The 24391-nt window shown below is 38.9% G+C and overlaps 1 protein-coding gene across 1 annotated transcript in view; it reads right to left on the reverse strand.

Moving 5' to 3' along the window:
- Positions 1–5205: 5205 nt before the first annotated feature.
- The window catches only part of LOC135198777 (DDB1- and CUL4-associated factor 10-like), a 100639-nt gene continuing 81453 nt past the window's right edge, over positions 5206–24391 (reverse strand). The window contains exons 4-6 of the mRNA XM_064226704.1: positions 20608–20779; positions 11197–11406; positions 5206–8302 (exon numbers count right to left, since the gene is read on the reverse strand). Coding sequence (XP_064082774.1) covers positions 7082–8302; positions 11197–11406; positions 20608–20779 — 1603 coding nt within the window. The 3' untranslated portion in view covers positions 5206–7081. The remainder of the gene's footprint in view (positions 8303–11196; positions 11407–20607; positions 20780–24391) is intronic.

Genomic DNA, 24391 nt, shown 5'->3' on the forward strand with positions numbered 1-24391 from the left:
ACCATTATCAATAATGTCCTAATAAACACTATGAACTTTATCAATGATGTGCTAATGACATCATGCACATATATTTTTCAATACAAAAAGTTTCTATACAAATGAAATAATTTATCTTATTACAATCTACACCAACTTCCCCAGTTGCAAGAAAGATTCCACTGCATAAGCTTGCAGTGCACTGTTGTCCACTACATGCCATATTATTTAGCATTCTGTGCCCAACCCCAACCAGAAAAGTGAAGGGAAGGGAGATGGGCACTGCAAGTTATGATTAATGGGTTGTATAAACAAATGTTTTGTTTTAAAACTGTTTGTTCTACAAAGCCCTTTAATCACAATCATCCTGAATTACTATAATGACAATAAAACAAAGCAGAAGAGAACAGAAGACCCAATGTAATAAGTTCAATTCTTGTAAATATTGGACAGAGTTTACACAAGTGAAGCATATAAATGAACTTCACCAAGTTGTACATGAACAATTTTACTTTATCAGATCCTGATAAAGAAAAATTGCAGAGAAAGTGTAGAAGTCTTCACAACAAGAGGGCTTCAATCCTATGATGAGCAAGGGCTTTCTGAGAAAAATCCAACCATGTACAGGAGAACCATGGAGCTGTGGAAGCCAACACGGAAGAGGAAGTCCTGAGGGTTTGATTCCAGAAACTAAGGAGGTTAAACAAGGGCAAGAGGGCTAATGAGCTACAAACTGCTGGAAGCCCAACTTGAGTGCCTGCACAATTGGCAGAAAACTTAAAAAAAAAAAATCAGCGTAAGCACCCACAACCAGTGTGTTTAGCAATGAGACTTTATTAGAAGATTCTGATTGTGTCATAAACTGCCAGCTGACTGATGCCAAGAATTCCCACAGCTACGAAAAGAGGCACAAAGACAGAGTTCCGCAGTAGCTCAAAATGTGACAGGAAAGGCCATGGATGCCACCATAAAAGTGAATCGAAGGCCACTGAAACTCTGGAACAATAGGAGCCAAAGGGCAAAGAAGTACTAAGGTATGTTGCTGTTAGGAATGCACTCTTCTACAGAAGCCCACGAAAATGTCAACATGAAGAGCAAAATCCAACAACCTTGAGACAGCAGAGGACAGTATTATGGGAAGCAAAAATAGGCAGACAAGAATCTGACGAAAACCCAGAGAGGAGACAAGGAGTGCAGGGAGACTTGGACTTGGGCCAGTCCTCGACACAGCGGCAGCTGTCCTAACTGGTGAAAGTCACTCTCCTCCAATGTACCTGATAATCAGGGCTTTAGAAAATGCAACAAACATGAAAGGTTACAGAAATTATGAAAGTTGCTTCAGAACCCTCTTGCAAAAGAAGTCTGAACTAGGACTGATAAGAAAAAAATAAAATTGCAAAATATGTTTAAACCAGGAAGAACGAGACCAAGTAAAAACCATTAAAATAGGCAAATAAACCAAGGTCATACCTGATATAAGGTATAAATAAAAAGAAAGCAGTGCATGCTTATTGTTACTGTGAAGGAAAAGCACAAAAGCTTTAACAAAAATACTCTATACATATAAACACTCAGAAGTTATACAGAAAAATTAGTAGGTATATATGATTTGTGGTTAGAGTGGACTGAGGGCCGGGCATGCTTGGTGGAACCTTTCTCCATGCAACTCCTCATGTCAGCATTACTGAGATCTCATGTACATGGAATAGGACTAATTATGAATGAAGTGTTTCAACACAAGTTGAGTTACATAAAATAGTTTATAAATTCCTGATAATGAATTGATAGTAATCTCTTATCAGGTGTTACTCTCACCTATACAAGAGTAGGTCTATTCTTAACTGCATTATAATTTTAAACTTGCTTAGCCTGCCAAAAGAATTAAAGTCTCATAGAATCAACTACTAAAATGCAGTTCTTAAGCAACTAATAATTTAATAAATTGAAGATCATGACTGAAACAAATTCCTTTACGTGACTTCCCTAAAATTTAGTCTTCTGGCTGTAACTAAAACAGTTGCTTTAAACACGACTAATTCACTGTTAAATGTTCAGAAGGGATTTATGCTGTGAAAACTTTTTTCTTAAATACAGAAGGTAAACAATCTGATGTAAATATAGTATCTTAACAGTACATTAATACCTTGAGATACAAGCAGCCCAACATATGAACTTTTTTAAGATACGAGCTGCGACTCGGTCCATATTTTTGTCCAAGAATCAAGTGGAATTCCGAGATACACATCGTGCTTCAGGAGGCTGCCGCTAGTTAGCGCATGGGTCCAGCGTCACCACAACCAGCACTTTTTAAGGATAATAATACTTGATTGTCACATTTCCTTAACATTTTAAAATGCTGGCAAGAGCAAACCCATCTAGTTAAGTTCAAAAACAGCAAAAGGGATTGAAGAAAGTATCGTTTTAACGTTATACATACTCGTTGCATAAATGTGTAAAGCCATGAACAACCGAAAGAGAAACAACTTATTTGCTAAGTACAACCGAATTGGTTAACAATATCCATTTGGTTTGTATTTCAGCCATCGTATGATGGTAAACAATTGTCGTAGTTATGTTATAAATGACGTTATATAGAATAGAACTGATATATATTATGTAATGACTTTATTCGCTATAGGTCAGATCAGCAAGGAAATATACTGTTAAATTTAAACCAAGTTATAGCTGAAGCTGAGAAAACTGTTCAAGCTGCTAATGAATATTATCATGCATTGCCAACAAGGATAAAACTCCCGTAAACTTACGCCATCAAACACAACCGTAAATAAAATTGAGAAAATAATTTTAATCAAAACTGCTTGGCTTGAAAGAAAACATTTTACTGCTGTTTTCATGCTGATAAAGATAACATAAAGCTCGTATTATGATGAAATCAAGTGAAAATAGAGAACGGAATCACATAATTTTTTTACACAATAAATATGCCCACCCATTGTTAACAAAAACAAATAGTTTAGTTCACAACAAGAACATTCAAGTCATATTTCAACTTAAAAACACGTCGTATGATGAAAAATAACTTTGTCTCACATAAGTAGAGTATCTAGATATTCGTTTATGCCAACTAGAAAAAAGATAATTCACTCAGAATTGAGTTAAATCAAGGCCACCAGTTAAATACTACACTTAAATAAACTCGTAATCGACATTAGCCGATTTCCAAAACAAAACATTAACCGCTATATGTTATTATTTTATAATACAATAATATGAGAGTACATACAATATTATTGGATACAGTGAAGTAATGTACTGTATCTTTTAAAAGATTCATGGAAAAGATACATGTTCGTTACATTTTTATTTTATAATTATACGTAGCAATCGGCAGCCTGACATCGCTCAATTATACCGGTCAGACAGAGTCCGATTCTCATTTTGTGTCCTTTTTTTTTCTACTATCATAGTTAGAATGCATTGAACCTCCAGAATTGGCTTATAGCAATAAATTACTATATCATATAGTACTCGCACAACCGTCTATCTGCACAAAACAGAAATTGGAGAAAAACTCGATTGAAGTTGTGCATTGTTTACTTTATCATATTTCCATTAATATTTATGCTATGACATCATTCGTTTTTTCAAAATGAAGCTAAAAGGATGGTCTACAAATGTGTGTAAATATTATCAATCTATCCAAACTCTGCCTCAAACAACACCATAACTGCAAAAAACCGAAGTCTGAGAAAAGTACAATAATAGTTTGTCAAAACTGGAATGACATTATATTGTGAACTTATAATTCTAGTTACTATCACTCTCCTTAGATTATGAACACGAAAAACATAATTTTGTACAATTTCTAAGCACTAGTATATATATAGAAGAGTTGTTGAATTCAAAAGTATGGATAACTCAAAATCCGAACATTTGCAGATAGACGGTTGTTCGAGTGATGGCCTCATATGTAGTATAGGGTATACTGTAGGCTAGGCTACTGTATTTGTATGTATATGATATACCATAGTATATACTAAGCTAACTCTTGTTAATGTTATTAAATTTTTCTGCACTGAATTATCATAAGTCAATATGCACTGAACCTACAGAATTAGCTGAAATTAATAATTATTATACCATATATGTATAAAGTACACTATGTAGTGTAGCCTAAGCTACCCTATATGTAAAGATGGTACTGCGTACCCTAGTGTAGGCAAGGCTATATTCAAGATACAATTTTCCAACAAACGATGGGTTTTTTTGGAACCTAACCCTATAGTAAGTAAAATACCTGTACTTGTGTGTTTCTTAATTAAAAACATGTATTTTTTCATAATTTAGGATCGTTTGGGGCTGTTTCACAGGGCTGGAACGGATTAAATCTATTTCAGTTATTTTAAATGGGAGAAATTTGTTTGACATACAAGTAGATTGACATGAGCTCGGCTACAGAATGAACTAAACTCATATCTCAAAGTATTACTGTATTTTAACTCAGTATAGTATTATTCTGGACAAAATCAGGATATCTACTTATTGTTACTTTTGAAGTATAATAAGCAGTAATGTACTAGATTCTTAATTGCATTCTTTCGAACCTGTCTGCATTGCTTTCTGTCAAGCACCTTTTCAACCTCCTCTTTCCACATGGCTGTCTAACACCTTTAATTTTTCTTGAGACAGCTTTAACAACACACTTGAAAAAACATCCTTGGGCCAAGCCTTACAGTACTCTATAAAAAATCTTTACTTTACCCATCTCTAATTTTCTTCTCCTTTAAGAAAAAAACATTCTCCAACCAAGCTTCACAAATCTAGAAATGTGAATCATCAGTATGGTAAAACTATTTTAGTAAACAAATAAATTACAGGTGCCTCTATAAATATGACTTTCATGGGTAAGTAGACATTCAGTATATCTTTATATGATGCCATACTACAAAAACCTACCATTGAAGTCTAATACAGTGGGCCAAAAATAATCATACAATACGATCAGTATCATGGAAGTTCTACTACTTTAATATTTCATATACTATATGTTAATCTAATTAAATAATTTTGACATGACTGAAAATATTTAAAGAAGTCATCATACAAGGAAAAATCCATTTAAATTCTCACTTATTGCATTTACTCATGTAATAGTACTATTTATTCATGGAATAGTTACTTACTTAACAGCTTCTCTAACATGACATCTGTGTGAAGATGTATCCTAATAATTATACATACTTAAATAAGGTACCAAAAATTAGATAAAAAGTATTTTTATTAACTATATTACATCCTTTTAATACAAAGTACTTATTACACTACAAAAATTCTAATTTGGCTTGTATGACAATAACTCATTCACACATGAAAGTTCAGCAGTCTGAATCTAATTTACAATCTGAAGATATAGCGTAAAATTATTCCAATGACAACTCAACCCAGTTTCACATAATTTAACTTGTATGGTGATTTCAGTTACTTCCCATGGAATTTGGTGGGAAAACTGTCATATTGCTAACATTTTCCTTAATATGTCTTCATATGACCTACAGATGGAATTGAAACCTCAAATAACGACCACAAAACTTAACATCAAAAAGAATAGAAATAAAGAAATGAACTTAAATACATTGACACCAATGGAGAATCTATTTTTAAGCAAAAATTAATCAAACAAAAATGCTGTTCTTTACTCTCCAAAAATTACTTAATGTGTGTCTGGTTCTCAAAAAAGAAGTGTTAACTGCTCCAATGTTTAACAAATAAATCAAAACAACGCATTACCATACAGCATCACTTTTGTCAATACTGCCATTCAAGGAAACTGTTCTCAGCACAGTCACTTCACAATATCCATCAAAATATTAGAGCAAAATGTCTGAATAACTATAAATTCCTTTTTTATAATAAAACGACATAAAAATGAAGTGTTAAAAGTTGGTGTAAATATGATAGACTATATCAATGTGCAAAATACAAGTCACAAAATTCAATTATTACAGCATTAAAAACTAAAAATGAGTAGTCTTAAATGCCAAATTTCCAATACCAAAACAGTAATTTTTACATCTGATCTATTAAACTACATAAAAGTAGTCATGCAAAACTACAGAGCCTGACTCATGAAGCTGCAAAAAGCAAAAGGCTACACAAGTTTCAATCACAAAGACACGAGTGGCTTTCACCAAAAGTCAGTGACAGAAGGATGATACCAATATCTTATTAGAAATGTTGGCTGGGGGTGTAAAGAGATTGTCCATCGTAAGGCAATTTGCTTAAAGTACAAATAACCCTAAAACATATGAAAACCTATGTCAAAACTTTAATATTACACAATTTTATTCTCTTAATATTTAAAAATACATTAACAAAAGTAACAAATCTAAGTCCAGAAAAATCACCTGTACAGAATTTATTTAATGACTTCTTAACATGGACTGTGAAGACCACCAACAATAAAACTTTTTAATAAGAACAATACATATAAGAAATACACACAATAATTATATCCATGGGAAATGCTGGAGTTGGAAAGGTTGTGTAACAAAAAAACAAAAAAAAACAATAAATGAAACTATCACAATTTAGAAATGCATAAAAAATATTTTATACCTGGTCCTAAACCAGACACACCTAGTGAATACTCGCAAATCTCTATTATCAGCAAGTAGAGACGAGGACAAAATACAACAAAATCAACTGTACAAAACTAAATCTACTATTCTTGAATTTATTCTTAACAACATGGTAGGGTTCTTTTATTTTCTACATCCACTGTTTTCCCAACTATTCACACAGCAACTTTTAAGGACAAGGAAGACCATCTTTCTTCTGAGGATAAACTGTTAAGAAGTGCAACATCAGGTGCAACACGCAACTCAAATCTATATAGCTGCTCTGTCAATGAGGCATGTTGAAAAAACATTAGAGAGAGCCACAGTGAACTTCTCCATTTATATTTTTTTTCTTTCTTTATATAATCTTCTTAGAAAATGTACATTTAAAACACTTGGTAGTAAAATTTTTGATAAATTGCCCTGCAACGAATTACAAAGATGCAGCAGCAGGAATAAAAAACAAACACATAAAACGAGACAGCACTGCAATATGTTATCAACTAATGCTGTTATAATATGTATTAGAGAACTGGCTGGTGCCAAACTATCTTACCGTTGCGACAGCCAGAGACTAGAAGGCAATGCGTGGGAGAAAACTTTGTGCTAAGAACACAATTGGCATGACATTTACTTGTTGACACATCATATAAAATTTGTGGGTTGTCCTGCACACAAGTTGAGAGTTCTGAACAGTTCTGGTCAAACATCATGAGTCTGACACCATGAGCAAACGGAGAACAAATTAATCTACCATCCGAGTTGAAGCATAACTCCTTGATGAAACCTGGACCAACATTTGGCTCCTGAATGTAATGTGTTAAACGTGGAATATTCTTAGCTATTTTATGATTTGGATCAACAGTTCGCAGGTATCTAGGATAATTCTGTCCTGATCGAAGTAACAATATGGCTCGATGATTACCAGAACCGGGCCTTATATAAAATGCATTTCTAGAGTCAATGACATTACCACTAGTCCTTCCAGAAACAGCATTGTCTCTTGGAGAGTCCCTCTCCCTCCTATTACGCACACTGAATGTCATATTACGGCTCAAATTTTGCACATTAGATGATGACGATGATGAGCCTTCACCACTATTATTACCTTGAGAATTTTCGTTTTCTTCTTGGGCATTGTGTTGCTGGGTTGGCCGTCGCTGTCGTGACTGTCGTCGTTGTTGTGCACGACGCTCGCGAATATGTTCCAAGGCCTCAAATACATCCATTGACGTAAATCTGAACTGAATATCTATACCACCACCACTACCTCTAGCTTCTCCAACAACTATACCTGTCCCATCAACTAAACCCACATTAGCATTTCCATTTCCACTGCTTCTTGACCCACCAGCACTACTGCCACTTCCACTACTGCTACTGCCACTTCCACTACTACTGCCTGCTCCACTGTTTTCTCCTTCTCCACCACTATCCACTCCTCCACTTTCATCTGGATCATCTCTTGAACTCTGTCTTAATCGAATAGCTACTCTTGGACCAAATGTTAGTGAAAGGTGCAAGTTTCCATTAACACTGCCAATTTCATTATTACTATTCATGTTACTATTGCTATTTGATGCATTCATTGACTGAGTTTGTGTGAAAGAGCTCTGTACTTCAGATTCACTAGTTGAGGGAATGTCATCATAAGAATCTAGGTCTTCATGCTTATCTTCATATTCTTCATCGTCATCTTTACAAGCTGTAACTCCTAATTCTTGAATATCATGGACACAACTCCACTGAAAATAAAACAACAGAATTCATTAAAGATACAAATAAAATTTCTTTTGTTTGATTGACTGATTTGTAGAAATTAAAACTGGCATCACAACATCCAGGTTATTTACACTATTTTTTTTCTGACAGTTGCAAACACAGACTATCTGATGAAAATATCTAAAATAGGTTACTTAAAAATATGAAGGCTACAGCAGCTTTTTTAAGATCCTTGACTAAATCTTGAAATAAATTCAACAGGCTTACAAATTTCTTTAATACTCATATGCAAGATATAAATATGTATGCAAAATAACAAGAAAAGAATTTATGACAGAGAAAATAAAAGGCAATGTAAAAGAGAAAAGGTAATTTTTCTTATTACAGAACAAAAAGATACAAAAATGTCAGGAAGCATATAAAGTATACTTAAGTGGATAAAAGCAGGTGTACATATTCACATTAAAATATTAGTACAGTGGTACCTCAGCTCACGAACAGTCCTGTTCACGAACAAATTGGGTTACAAAGGTGAACAAATCAGGTTATAAAGATGATGTTCAAAATTTTTTTGTTCCAGTTCAAACCATGCTTCAAGCCACGAACACACAAACAATAGGCTAAACTCTTTTCCTCCTCTTTATCTATCCATTTTCTAGTTAAGCTAACCCCTTTTCCTCTTATATCATTAGGCTGATGGATCAGCGCTATGATCACCACAAAAGTCGTCTGTATCCTGGGGGTGTCTGCATCTCGTGACAGACCCTCAAGTCCTTCAAAGGTGCGGTCTTCCCGATCTACTCTCCCCTCAAGAGGGAGAATCTCACCAGACCCCTGAGGTCCTTCCTTCACTACTCCAGCATACATCCTGCTTGGTCCAAGAATCGAGCCAGGAACATCAGCTTGAGAAGCAGGACTCCTCTAAGAACCTTGGATGGAGTCCTGTACAAATCACACCTCCCGGTAAAATCCCAGGAGTCTGAGGGAACAGGTGAGGAAGGCCTGGCACTTCCACCTGTCCTATTCATTAAGTGGTCAGGAGAGGTCAGCTGCATGCGATCACCAACCCGTGGTGATGATTGCGATACGGGTCTAAAATGCCTCCACCTTGGAGAGGCGCTATCCCGAGAAGAGGGAAGAAGTTTTTGCAAGGCGGACCATAAACTACTCAGTTCACCATCGCTGAGAAGTAGCCCCAGTTTTAAGCTGAGCCCTCAACTTGCCCGAGCCAGCCCTCTTGTGCACACGCAATGGGGGGCTGGGAGGAGTCAAGTGAACAGCCTGCTGATGAGAACAGTTGTTCTTCTCACGACGTGCTTCAGACTCCTTTGAGACCAAAGTCCCTGTAGGAGTCTGTAAAGGGGACCGACCTCCTTTCCTCCTCTCCAGGTGCTCAGCTAGACACTGAGGCACCTGTGTGCCTCTTCTCTTTCTCTCACCCTGTGTCCTCATTGGTATGGAGAAGGATCCTCCATTAGCAGATTGGGATGTGCAAGTCTACGCAAAGGCTCGGACATTCAGGGTATCTCAGTCACACCGGCGCCATGACACAGCACGAGTCTTGGCTCCCAATCCTAGAGGCCTAGTACAAATCCCCAGAAGTTTCACAGCGAGACTTCTGGGGGGGGGGCTCCTCCTCCTCCTTACGAGACCAAGTTTCCTTAGAGGAAGGAGGGGAGGAAGCAGCAGGCAACAACTACGAGGAAGACAACAAAGACGACGACACAATACACGATCTCCTCTTTGACTTCCTCTTTGTTACCTTCTTCAGAATGGTAGCAAAATCCATCCAGGCAGGAGGTTGGGATGAATCAGGAGCAGGGGCCACCTGGACAACCAGAGTAGGAGCAACCACTGGGGCAGGGAGAAGCTCAATCATCGCAGGTACGTTTGCAGAAGGGGAGGAGCTCCCAGGAGCAGTGGACACAGTGATGAGAGTCAGGGGCATCAGAAAACCAGGAGGGGGAGGTGCCATGTCTCACAGCGCCGGAAGTTGAACTGCAGTGTCTGTCACCACCAAGGGAGTGATAGATGCAGGGTGGTGACAACACCATATGCAGGACCTTGGCAAAGATGGCAGTGGTGACGGAGGTAGTAGTGGGTGTCTCCACTGCGACAGGAGTCATCATTGGGGCCACCGAGTGTGGCAGCAAGACTTGCACTGATGGAGTCCCCACTAGACCCAAAGAATGCCAAGTCCCTGCCAGATCTGAAGGTTGCTCCTCCATCACACATGAAGAAAGGAAAGTTGGTTTAGTGAGGTGAGCTTCTTGTCACCCCAAGAGAAGCTCAACTCCCTCAGAGAGGCTTGAGGCCCCTGCACCAAGGTCGCCATGAACCACTGCCTCCACTCCACCCTCTTTGTGCAACAAATCAGATGAAGAGAAGGCTTCTTCTGTAGAAGAGGGAACAAGATCTCCAATTGCTACACTTCTTATCACCCACACCCAGGCATACACGCTTGGGAGGGGTGGGCTTAGAAGTCAGGTTAGTAGATTCATGGGTTTGCATGATTCAGTAACTCCGAAATCAAGAGCAAACATATTACACCCAATATTCACCAAATCACAGAAAGCAAGGAAAGAACTCATCATGAAAGGGAAAAGAGCTAGCAACAGTTGAGCACACCGCGAAATATACATCTTCACCTGATTATGGCCCTAGGTCAAGTGAAATGCTTATGTTTGGGTGGGCAGAGTTTCCCCTACCAGAGCATAGTTTATCTACAAAAACTACCTTGCTATAATGTCTAGCAGTCGTTCCCCGCTTCAGTAAAGGCAAGTCCTAATGTAAAGGACCGACAGTTTGTATAAGACATTTAAATACATGCTTACCAACACTTTTGCACCAAAATCAACCAAACTGAGTAAAAAATAAACTTTTTTCAATTGTGAGATAAACAAAGCAATTATCTTACCTCTGAGGAATCATCCATAGATGTATTTCTAGACAGCACACACCAGCCCTGAGGATGAACTTGCAAAGAATGGATCACTTCAGCATCATTATTATGTGGGAAATCGGAGATGAATTCCACTCGGTTTCGCTGAGCATAAAAGAGCTTTGTAAACATGGCTGCCTGGGGCAGTGGCGTGTTGGACAACTGCATCAGGCGATACATATTTGGCTGTAAAGACAAAAAATTTTTTTAAATTAATTATTAAACTTTCAAACCAAACCTAAATTTTTCAGCTACATCTACATAAAGTATAAAAGTACTCAAGTTCTCTTCACCATCAGTCAATGGAAGACTTTACACTACAAAAATTTTGCCATGATCATTAAAAGACACGCCTTCACCATAGGCGTATCTAGGAGTCTATTAATTGGGGGGCACCGGGCACGCACAAATTATAATACTCATTCTTTTTTTTAAAGTCATAAGGAGAGATATTAAGGTTGTTTTAAAATATTTAAGCCTATCAATTTGTGAATCACATTTTTATATAACTCAAACGTATACTCCTGAGATAAATAAAATTTATTTATTTCTTAGTTAATACAGTAAAACTCCACTTATCTTCATATGAGAAAAAACAGCCAAACTGCTTGATGTATAAACTTTAACATTAATAATAATAATAATAATATGTAAAAATAAAATAATAATAATATGAAAATTAAGCTTAAGCTTTTACTACAAGCTTCATGAACTCAAAATGTAGGGGGGGGACCTGGGGGGCACCAATTTCAAAAGGGGGGCATCTACCCCCCCAGTAGTGCTTATGGCCTTCACTGCCTTCCACTTAGGAAATGAAGAGCAGTTTTACATTCAATGAATTTTATGAAATAGCTATACTAGTGCAAAAATAGTACATACATCAAACAAAATGGTCACTTCATGATATTGAAAGGTTCATCACTGTGTTCCTTTCGCCCAACCTACTCTGTTCTATATGGCTTCTCAACTGCTCCTTTTCATTTCTTTCAACTAAATTATCCAAATTCTTCAATTGAATAATTTTTTGTTTAGCTGGCACCTAACATTTTACAGACAACAGTCAATAAATGTGATTTACAATCCCAATAAATTACTTTATGATCACAATACCACTAATAAAACTGCAATTTATTGAGTAGTGGCTTTGATTCACATTTTGAACCGATTCACTGAACACTTGACAACAAAAGTATCAGTGAAAATAGTCTCGCTCCTCAAAAATTTCTGTAGGTTCTTCCAAGGCAGCTGGTTGGTCAACCCTTGCAAGGAGTTGAGTGGGCACCCAATATCAACATGACCCCACATTGTCTATGTATGGTCTGTAAACTGCTGAGCACAGACTTTCCAAAAGAGGGGCCTAAGCATGTTAGTTTATGTGCAGGATATTGTAAAATGGGATAATCAATGGATTCAAGGAGTAAAAGTGTGAAGGTTAAGGAAGTGCTTTAAACCACTTCAACCATTTTTTTAACCTTTCTTAATTACCAGTATAACCAATTGTTAACTAAATAATTAACATAATTACACTGCTCTATACTCCTGGTGCTTTGTTATTCTCCTCTCTTTTATCATTTCACTCACTCACTCACTCACTCACTCACTCACTCACTCACTCACTCACTCACTCACTCACTCACTCACTCACTCTCAATTTCTACAATACAAATCTTATTCTAAACAGAATTAATGCTTATCACCTAGCCTACAAGCAGAAAGATTATGTCAAAAAGTGTCAGGTGTGGGTTTCGTGAGAAGAGGTTAAACCAAAAACAATGGACAATCATAAGCAATCCAAAAGAATGATTGAACCAAGAAAAGAACAGAGCATTGGAATAGATTCTGCAATAACTAGCATAAGAAAATTATTCATGTGTTTGGTGATGATGAACAACACCAACAACGATTACTTGCCTCAAAACATGTCCACCCTCATACTCTTACAACACAGGGAAAGCAATATGCTAAACAACAGTTTTTGTCTGTTACAAGTATTTAATACTTCACATAAAAAGCCACCTGGCTAGATAGGTAAAGGCTAGTGTTGACTCTGCAAGTGGCTGGATAGATAAAGGCTAGTGTTGACTGCAAAAGATAGCAAGCATTGCAACCACATGAAAGCTGAAAGGACAGATATAGATGGACAAATTCAGAACAGACTTGGGGAATTTTCCATACTATCAACCAGGAATTTTCTATACCATCAACCATTGTCAAGTGGTGTCAGATCCAACAACTAACTTGGCTCACCAATCAGTAATCTGAAATTTTTTTTTAAATTTGGCAGAATGTAGAACTCTTCCAATGATGCGCACAGTTTCTCTCTTTTCTGGTATTAATTAACAAATCTGGATATTTGACAGGTAATTATATTCAGGAGAGATCTTTATTAGTGTCTGGAATCATTAAATTCTTGAGATCCTTCAGCACTAGGGAGACAGAATGTTTTTGGTGGGTATGTTGTTCAGACCTGGCAGAAATTTCCTCTGTTTGTTATTTTCAAGTCTATTTCACTCATTTTCCTCAACCTATTTTTCTCTTTCATATATCATGACCATCACAATCTTCCACACTATTCTAGACCAATCCATACCTTGATTACATTTTCTTCATATTCTGGTCAATGCATCATTAACTGATTTTTTTTTTTTTTTCTATTTTTTTTTTTTTTTTAGCAAACTGGTTGTTATTCCTGAAGGTTGTGGGACAATTCCACTTATCTAACTCACTAAGGAACTCCTAAAATCTCCAAAGACATTTTCTCCAGTTTGTGTACTTGTTTTTTTCTCCAATTTCATTTCTTTCTAATTTGCCCCTTTCAAATCTTTTACATCTTTCCTCATCCAATTTGCTATCCTGAACATTTCCCTTTATTCCAGGTTTATGGAAATTTCAGTGCACATTTCTGTTCAATTTGAGAAAATAATACATGAATAATTCTCCAAAGTACAACAGCATTTCTAAAAGGGCTCCAACAAGGTGTACCCTAGGTTCTGACTGTTAAAACTATTGAGCTATTAAAACTACATGAATTATGTAATATCCATCCTCATAGATATGATATTGTTATGATACAATAAAGTTTGTTCATACTTACCTGGCAGATATATATATAGCTGTATTTTCTGAAGTCCGACAGAATTTTAAAAACTTCCGACACACGCAGTGGTCGGCCAGGTGGTTAGTACCCATTCCCGCCGCTGGGAGGCGGGTATCAGGAACCATTCCCATTTTCTATTCATAATTTTTATTTCCACTGTCCCCTGAGGGGAGGTGGGTGGGTACTTGATTATATATATCTGCCAGGTAAGTATGAACAAACTTTATTGTATCATAACAATATCATTTTGTTCATGAAACTTACCTGTCAGATATATATATAGCTGAATCCCACCTTTGGAGGTGGGAAGGGACAGAATAGAAGGATTTTGGGAAACAAATGCATGCAGATGATTTACATCTTGGTTCCACCTGTTAGCATAGCTGGCTTCGTGGTTACTGCCACGTAAGTCTGCTTGTGCTACTAGAGTTGCCAGCGAGGTAGAGACCTATATAGCTGGTGCACTCCAGATGATCTGTCAACAGGGGCGAGACCACGACGTGACTAGACCATATTGACCACACCATGAGGGCTAAGAAGTAAAATAAATATATATATATATATAAATATATATATCACCACCTGACCAACCTAGCCAAAGTTAAGGTGTGTTAACTAAGGCTTAAGAGTTAAGAAGTCGCCGTTGTCGGCGACTCAACAACTAAATTAAGAGCTCTTCCTAACCATTTTCTACAGGATAGGATGAGTGGTACTTCTTGCCCCCAAGATTGTGTCTGCAGACACGTATGGCCCTAGCGAGCAGCAGATCTCATATGCCATCTTCACATCTCGCAGGGAGTGTGAAGTGAACACAGAGTTGCTTCGCTAAAACATGGTACTCAGGATGTTGCTGAGTGCCATGCTCTGTTGAAATGCTTCCGAGGCCGCGCCCTCACCTCGTGAGCATTCAGATAAAAAAGATTTCAAATCTTTGTGCAAACACAATGAAGGAGCATTTTTGAAAGAACTCCTTAACACTAAAGCCAGGCTGTTCTTCGATATGGGCAAGTCTGGTCTTTTTCGGAACACTGCAGATTGCCCGAATGACTTCGACTTTCTTGAGTTTTATGTAGATAAAACTTGAGAGACCCGACAGGGCACAGGACTCTCTCTGGCTCCTGCCCACTAACTTGTGCCATCCTTGCTTCCAAGCTCCTGGCCCAAGGACAAAACGGGTTACCATTCTTAGGCCACAACGGAAGGGTTAGAGAGCACACCGCCTTGTGTTCTCTAAAGCCAAAACTTGTGACGATGGCTTAAAATCTCACTAACCCTCTTTGTCGTATCTAGGGTGGTTAGAAGAAGGCCTTCCTGATCACATGCAAGAAGTTAACAGGTAGGAGAGGTTCGAATGCTTTGACATCAAGAACTTCAGACTACGTCTAAGTTCCATATTGAAAGCTTCGATCTGGACATGCACAGTCAGTCCGTCTGTACTAAAGTCAGGTGACCGACCAGTTGACCAGTCAGACGAATCAAGGACAGCAAGGCTGTACCCTGAAGACCATAAGGCACTATTCTTCGCTGAAGGATGAGTGTCTGGACTGCCTGGGCGATTCAATCTAAGCAAACCTTGGGGGTGTATCAACGCAACCCAACGTCGTCAGCGAATCAACTCCTGACTCGAGCTTCTGGTGCCAGGAGAAAGGAGCGAGGAGCAAAAAGGCGATTCAGTCCCGAAGGAAGAATGCCTGACAGTCCAACCTGGTCTCATGTTACACGATCATCGGGGGTGTATAAACGCAACCGACTTCGTCAACAAGAAACTCAGGGCTACTATATGTCGCCTGATCTCGCACGAGTGTCTGACTCCGAGAAAACAGGTGAGACAAAAAGTAGATGATGAGCGAGGTTCGAGATTCCACAGAACTCAAAGATCGTGAAGGGCTTGTTGTTTGACAGACGCAAATCTCTGAGCCCAAAGGCCGTCAACAACATATTTGCGTATTCTTTAATAGTTGTGACTGCCAGCTTATCCCATTCTTCAGACGGAAATGGAAGACGGTAATCTTATTCCTGTCAACATCTCGATAGCCTGAACGTAGTCAGACTCAGAGCGGAGATGTATATAGGTAGTTATAGGTACCTTTCGAGTTAGAGTAGACCGACTCTCTCGGAAAGGTCCTTGGAAAGTGAACTAGGAAGTATGTGACCTCTGTGAATCCAGGATCCTGAAGGCCAACATGGGGCGATCAGCGTCATTGTCGCTCCCTGTGACGTCATAAATCCTCTTATTACATTTCCTAAGCGATTGAAAAAAGGGGAAAAAGAGACTAAATATCCATCCCCGTTCCATATCATAGGATGGCGTTTAATGGTACCGATCCCGGATCGAGAATAAGGGAGCAGAAAAGAAGAAGCCTCTTCGTCCTCAACATATCGAAGAGAAGAATGAAAGGGCGTCCCTAAAGTCTCCACAACTCTCAACTTACTTCTAAAGAAAGATTCCACTCGGAAGTCAATAGTTGCTGCCGTCGATCTAGACGATTCGTACGGACTTTTGCAATCCTGTAACGAACCTCTAGAGGATCGTTACATTCTACGCCTGTTGTTATAATAGGCTTTCTCGTAAACTCGAACAGGGACCGAGAGAAGATACTTCTTAAGATATGAGAGAGCTGTGGAATATCAGAGTTGATCTGGACCACTGGTTCCCAAAACTCGTTACGAGGACTGGAGGGACTACCGAATCGCTTTTACTTCTTTCAGATTAAGATCCAGGACATCTGAAACCCTATCCAGATGTCCGCGGCCCCTTCTTTCTATCACCTCAGGTGATAAACGCACTGAGAGATGTTCAGAATCATTCCTAGATCTTGAATAATATTTCAGTTTCCCGGTAGGAAAAAAAAACTGTGGTCTGAATTGCAGTCTATTCGGGGAAACAAACTTCTTCAGGAAGGAAATGGTCCCCAGCAAGCTCATCCATTCCCTCCCCGAGTATGCTTACTTCCCTAATAAGGCTGCGCTTTGCCTAAGCAGGAGAGCATATAAAAGTGCAATGTTGCGGTAGACTCGTAGTTCTATACCGTGCGGTAACGAGCACCGAAAGGATTAAGAGATAACTCTGTTGAACATAGTAAGGCAAAACGAATGCAACGTTTATTCATTCACGTAAGAAATCCCCTCAATCTTAGGCTAAAGTCCGTGATTGTAGGGCAGAGATACAGTTAGTCAGTCAATCCCGCAGGAGAGACGTAACCGCCAGCACAGAGATACGGTTAGTCAGTCAATCCCGCAGGAGAGAGAGACGTAACCTACCGCGCATGACAGCGCCCGATCTGTTACTGGCTCGGTTGGACTGGAGGACAGACACAGCGTGACAGCAGCAGCCAGCAGCTTACGAACGTCGTCTCTTAACTTTATGTCTGGGTTGCCAGCTACCCTATTCTACGAAGAAATAGGTCCGTTATTTTTTGAGCCGAAAGACTCTCAAGCTGGTATATTTAAGCGAAACAGAAAACGCTAAATATATAGATGCGTTTGTGTCGTCAGAACACTACCATACAACGGTAAAAGATAAATCGGAAACTCCTGGAAGGCTGCAGGGAGTAACGATTAAATGTCCTTAAAATAGACAATAGACCTCTCGGTTGCCATCCGAAGAGGTAACTACAGCAAGCGTATATGACTTGAACCAACCAGAAGTAAAATAACGCAAGGCAAAATATGAAATTATATCACAATAAAGTTTGTTCATACTTACCTGGCAGACATATATATAGCTGAATTCGGAAATACAGCTACATACATATCTGACAGGCAAGTTTCATGAACAAAACTTAAGAGAATCGAAGCAGTCAGCTCAAGCTTCTTATGTTACTGGACATAAGCGTTCATTAACGTAGTCTACAAGTCTATTTCTTGTACGAGTCTGCGAATGACGAATGAGAGCTCTTCCGAATCTTGTCAATAAGAGCTTATTCGCTTACGCAATATCAAGTTAATGAGATGTTTGTCAATGAGAACTAACCCATTTACGGGACAAAGAGATATTTTGTCAATGAGGGGATACCCACTTACTTGACAAAACGAAAGTATATTGTCAATGGGGGAAAGTCACTGAATTGACAAAACGTAATCCAGGGAGTCAACTAGAAACTAACAAAATCTATCATCTGAAAAACCCTTTCAGATGGGCTAAAAAGCTTGCAAAATTATCCTGGGAAGAGGAAGAAACTCTCCAACCAGCTTCCTCTCCCGTATCACAACTAATGCCTGCTAAAGCTTGAAATTTATTGGCAGTATGGCAAAGGAAGTCCTGTCTTGCGCTTTCCTGAAGAGCGTCCTTTTGATGAGTGCCTTTGCAAGAATCCCACTGAACGTTGCCGAGAGTCCTGACGTGCAGGACATCGAGCCTTACATAACCCGTAACTGCCTTATCGCAAAGTCTTGACTGCGGTAGTGGCAACTTAAATTTATTGGCAGAATGGCAAAGGTTGCGGTAGAGCAAACGAGATCTTCCCTTGAGCTTTCCTTAACTCCATCCACCTATGCGAAAAGCAATATTAATTGACAGAGACCTCTTGAATTCACGAAACCCAATGTCTTGCTGGGTTTCGAAGAAGAAGTTGTCTGTTCACTTTAAACTTCCTCCTGAAGCACTGCCTACTTCACATTCTTTGCAGGTGAGGTAGAAGGTATCACCGGAGGTAGAGATAAACATTCTTTAGGCCCATATCTGAAACAAGAGCTTGAAGAGTTCAACAGAAACGTTCAGCCAGGCGACACACCTGGCGTGCGCTGGTGCACGCTCGGCGTCCACTGGAGCGCGCTCGGCATCCACTGGAGCGCGCTCGGCGTCCACTGGCGCGCACTTGGTCGTCCACTGGCGCGCACACCTGGCGTGCACCCGCGCGCGCCTGGAGTCCATCCGAGCGTCCCGGGCGTCCGCTCTCAAAAGCTTCCTGCTACTATGACTTCTCTTACGTATTTCTCGGTGGAAAGACGGACACGAGTTCAGGCGACGTTCGCCTTCTTACTTCTCACTGAAACGCATAACGAGAGAGAGAGAGAGGACGTGAAGCGTCCTCTTCTATAAAGCTTCTATTTAGAGGGCGCGAGTCCTTCCGAAAGCTCCAACCCCTGCATGGGGAGGACGCTTCGGAGGACGAGAAGCAATCTTTCAGGATTCGTGCACGCGCACGCACTTTGGCAGTCTGGGGATTTTCATCAGAAACTGCCGAAGGCACGCCAGATCAGTGGGGGTTCCTTGTAACCCTCCTTAGGCTTTCGACATGCTCCCTCCCCGGGTCCTGGGAGTCAAGCAGAGGTCCCGGCCTAGAGGCGAAACGAGGCCGATCTGACGCACCCTCCACTACACAAGGGGTATCACTGCACTTCTGCACTTCACTTTTACTCTCTAAAGCAAGCACTTTCGATTCTAAGATACGAATCGAAAGAGTATCAGAGAAAGGGCAATTCCTCTACAGACACTGCTTAGGGCCCGAAGGCAACACTGCAGGGTTAGGAGTGACAATTACAGAAGTAGCACTTCACAGCAATGAAGGAGAGCGAGCACCTCTCGTAGACATATTCATAGCCCGTAGGCCATACTACAGGGTTAGGCAAAATAAAGTCTACAGGAAGGTTAGCAGGTTCACTACTCTGACTTTTGTTACTGATTAATTGCGTACATACGAATCATTGCGTACATACGAATCATACGTCTTCCTTACGGAATAGACAAAGTCTCACACTCCTTACATGACAAATCTCAACAAAGAAGCAAGACCCATACCCCTCGTACATACAAAGTGCGGATCTACCGAAGCTTTCGGTAGCCACACCCTATCTTTGCAGACAACCCCGTCTGAAACTAGCCTAACTAGATTCAGATATTTTATGCAAAAATGAATCAAATTCAAATCAATTTAAGATAGCGTATGCCTAGCCACAAATCCCACAAATCCAAGTAAATAAATCAAAAGACAATTAGGATACTTAGCGGCAATGAAGTTTCCAAAATCCTAAGACGGAGGTACTGAAAACAGGTGTTTTCAGCACCAGCGACAGAAAAATTATGAATAGAAAATGGGAATGGTTCCTGATACCCGCCTCCCAGCGGCGGGAATGGGTACTAACCACCTGGCCGACCACTGCGTGTGTCGGAAGTTTTTAAAATTCTGTCGGACTTCAGAAAATACAGCTATATATATATCTGACAGGTAAGTTTCATGAACAAATTGAGTACTAAAATATCTTTGCCAATTCCTATATGAAAACAATAAACGGCAAAGTTAACCATCACTGAATTACATAAATTCATTCCCCTCTAGAAGCAAACTGACCTTAAAATCTAATAAATCCTGGGATAAGTGCTCCAAACTTAGATTATGGACAAGAACCATGTAACCACCAGTAGTGCACATTATGAGTTTACTGCAATCTGGAGTCAACCGCATTCTCATTAGGCCTTGCATTTTGAAAAGTTCAGTAGGAAGAAGGCCCTCCTCTGTGTACCTGATAAAAGAAAATTTTTTTGAAAAAATACAGAATGTTGGACGAACAAATTACAATAAAAATTTACATTTACTGGTAACAATATAAGAATCAATAAACTAATGAAACTGCTGGATACAAGAATGCTCAGGAATAACTTTACAAAAATTAAAATTTTCACATTATAAATGAAAAACTCTGTCATCATTCAATCCAGCAACTAGGAGCTGCAAAGAACATATGCAAGATTAACTAGTAAGGCAACTAATAAAATGTACAATCCCAAAGGGAATCTGCCTAGAAAATGATAACTAGATATTCTGGCTAATATTCAAATGCCAAGAGTTGACACTTTCAGTGAACCTCATATTAAATCTTACCTAAATAACAAGCAGCAGTGCTAACCCCTGCAAATGACTTTCTTTAGCATAAGAAAACACATTAAGTAAATAAACCTAACAGAAATGCACTCTTAACAAACATTTCTTCCCTGAAACACATCAATGAATACTACTGTACTTCAGCTGGCAAAATTGATCAATAAACAGCAGCAACTCTCATACAACTGGTTCATTATGATGTAGCCTTATTGCAAACAAGCACTTAATATATATTCACAGTATTGTAGAATTTACATCAATGATAGTTTCGCCAAGATAGAAATGGAAATCTTAATTGGAGTACCGTATTTCCCAGCTTCAAAGATGAACCCAATTTTTAAAAGTAAAATTTTTAAAAACTAATAAAAGAAAGGGATTATTATCATGAGCTCACAGCTTTGTTCTGGTTGGTGCATTACATGCATTCTACTGACTCAGTGCATTAAAGTATTGTGGCTTCAGCTGCTACAGCATACAGCATACTCGACTTCATTTATTTTTAAAAATTTATTGTTATATGTTTTTTCATGTTCAATTACTTCAATATTTAATAAGTTTAACTGAAACTGACACACCAGCATATAACATAGATGATAAACTTCCCAACTGTGTTTAGTATAATTTTTTACTTCCCAACTGTGTTTAGTATAATTTTTTAAGGCCAACTGTCAGTGCATGCAAATGGATGGGATTACAGCTGGTGTTGTATTTCAAGATTCTGACAGATAGTATTGGATGTAGCTTACATGGCAATTTTAATAACCCAGATAAAGGAAAACCAAACCACAACAACATAAATATTATAAATACAGAATATCAGTACTGCACATTTACAATCTGTAATAAGACCACAAGCACATGAAATCCAAAATAGAACAAACTACAGATAAAATAAGAAAATAAATAGGAAAAGCATTTTTAACTTTCAAACCTAAAAATATTTTGCACATTGTTACCATTTGTAAAAGTAACACAGAAACATATTTGATTACAAAAAGTCTTACTATTCAAAGGTTGACAGAGACAGGAACAAATCTTTGTGATTATGTATTTTCTTTAATGATACTCTCATTTACTATTTTAACTGAGCATAATTTATAATCTCCATTCAAAGGTCACATAGCCTACACAAATTCTGACTGGTACACATTTAGCAAAACCCATTCAAAAAATGATGAAGCAGACTGCAGGGAAACCACTGATGTTGGTTGGGAGCTGACAGCAAAAAAAATTTAAGCTCTACGCCTAGTTGTTCCTCCCAGAAATATATTAAGTAGTGCATGTAGGTGTACACAGACGTATACAGACATTCATAAAAAAATGTGTTCCAATTAACAGTGGATGTGTAAGCACATACATAATGCAGTCCCATTTGTATAAGACCATAATTATATTTATAAAAATTATGTTTTTATAATAAATCAAGGTTTTAATTATACTTACCCAGTAATTACATAGCAATAGTTTCTGTTATTTGCAGCAATATAGATTTAAATTTTGCAGTAGCGACACCGACAAGTGTGTAGGTGACACCAGTCTTGCCCCCTAGCAAGAAGGTTAGGAACGACACAGCCGATTACCTCATTCCGTTTGTGCTTATGACCATCAGCAGGGAGGAGGGAGGGCTCTGGTCATATAATTACTGGGTAAGCATAATCACAACCTTGTTTTATTATAAAAATGTTATTGTCATGATACAATAAAGTTTTATGCATACTTACCTGGCAGATATATACTTAGCTATAGACTCCGTCGTCCCCGATAGAAATTCGAATTTCGCGGCACACTCTACAGGTAGGTCAGGTGATCTACCGCCCCGCCGCTGGTGGCGGGAATAGGAATCATTCCCGTTTTCTAAGACAGATTTTCTCTTCCACCTGTCTCCCGAGGGGAGGTCGGGTGGGCCATACACCGTATATATCTGCCAGGTAAGTATGCATAAAACTTTATTGTATCATGACAATAACATTTTTATGCATTCAACTTACCTGTCAGATATATACTTAGCTGATTGGCACCTTTGGCGGAGGGTAAGAGACAGCTAATCTACTGAAATAGACAGGAAACAACATATGTTGTAGGTAATAAAATTAAAAACCTTGATTCCTACCTGTGTTAGCGAAAGACTTCATGGCTACTGCCTAGGAGCCCGTATCGCTTCAAGAGCCTCAGCGAGGTAGTGACCACATGCTAAGAGTTCTTGATGGTCTGTTACAGGGTCTTACCCACTTACGCTTCAGAACCTTAGGATCTTTGTCAATGGGGTCCTATCCACTTACATGACAAAACACCTTGCCTATTGGCATGATCATAGAGCACGACACTAATCCCGATCACCTGATCCTCATTGGGGTTAGTACTAAGATTGAAAGGAGTCATCCCCGAACATTCCTTTCAAGCAACCCACAACTCAACAACAATATTAAAACTATTATTAAAAATATTAAAAAACAACATTTAAGGATCAGCGTCTGCTCCATTTCCCAGCATAGTATCCGCTGATACATAAAGGTCCAAGAGCGAAACATTTATCGTATGTTATTCTAACATCCTTTAAATAGTGGATGCAAATACTGAATTGCACCTCCAATAAGTTGCTGCTAAATGTTTCTCATGGACATATTCTTCGCAAAAGAAAGGGAAGTTGCCACAGCCCGGACTTCGTGAGCTTTCACTCTCAGCAGCTTTAAAGAGTTCTCTTGGCAATTCCTATGAGCTTCGGTAATCACATTTCTGACAAAGAATGCCAGTGCGTTCTTTGACATAGGTCTCTTGGGGTTTCTTACCGAGCACCAAAGACCTTGTCGACATCCCTGAAGCTGTGTCTTCTTTTCTAAATAAAATTTTAAGGTCCTGACTGGGCAAAGGGACCGATCCAACTCTCTTCCTACCAGAGAAGAGAGTCCCTTGACTTCGAAACTTCTAGGCCAAGGTTTAGAAGGGTTTTCATTCTTTGCTAGGAAAAGATCCTGGAAAGAAATGACAGCCAAGTCTTTTCTAAATCCCACCCGAGAGTCCAAAGCATGCAATTCACTGATCCTCTTAGCAGTTGCGAGAGCCAACAGGAATATGCATTTGCTAGTAAGATCTCTGAATGAGATTTTATCTATAGGTTCGAACCTGTCCGACATCAAGAACTTTAGGACAACGTCCAGGTTCCAACTCGGGGGAATCGACGATCTCAATTTCGTAGTCTCGAAAGACCTGATGAGATCATGAAGATCCTTATTATTCTCGAGATTCAGCCCTCTGT

This window comes from Macrobrachium nipponense, chromosome 22 (genome assembly GCF_015104395.2).
Source record: "Macrobrachium nipponense isolate FS-2020 chromosome 22, ASM1510439v2, whole genome shotgun sequence".
In the NCBI taxonomy this organism is placed as follows: domain Eukaryota; kingdom Metazoa; phylum Arthropoda; class Malacostraca; order Decapoda; family Palaemonidae; genus Macrobrachium; species Macrobrachium nipponense.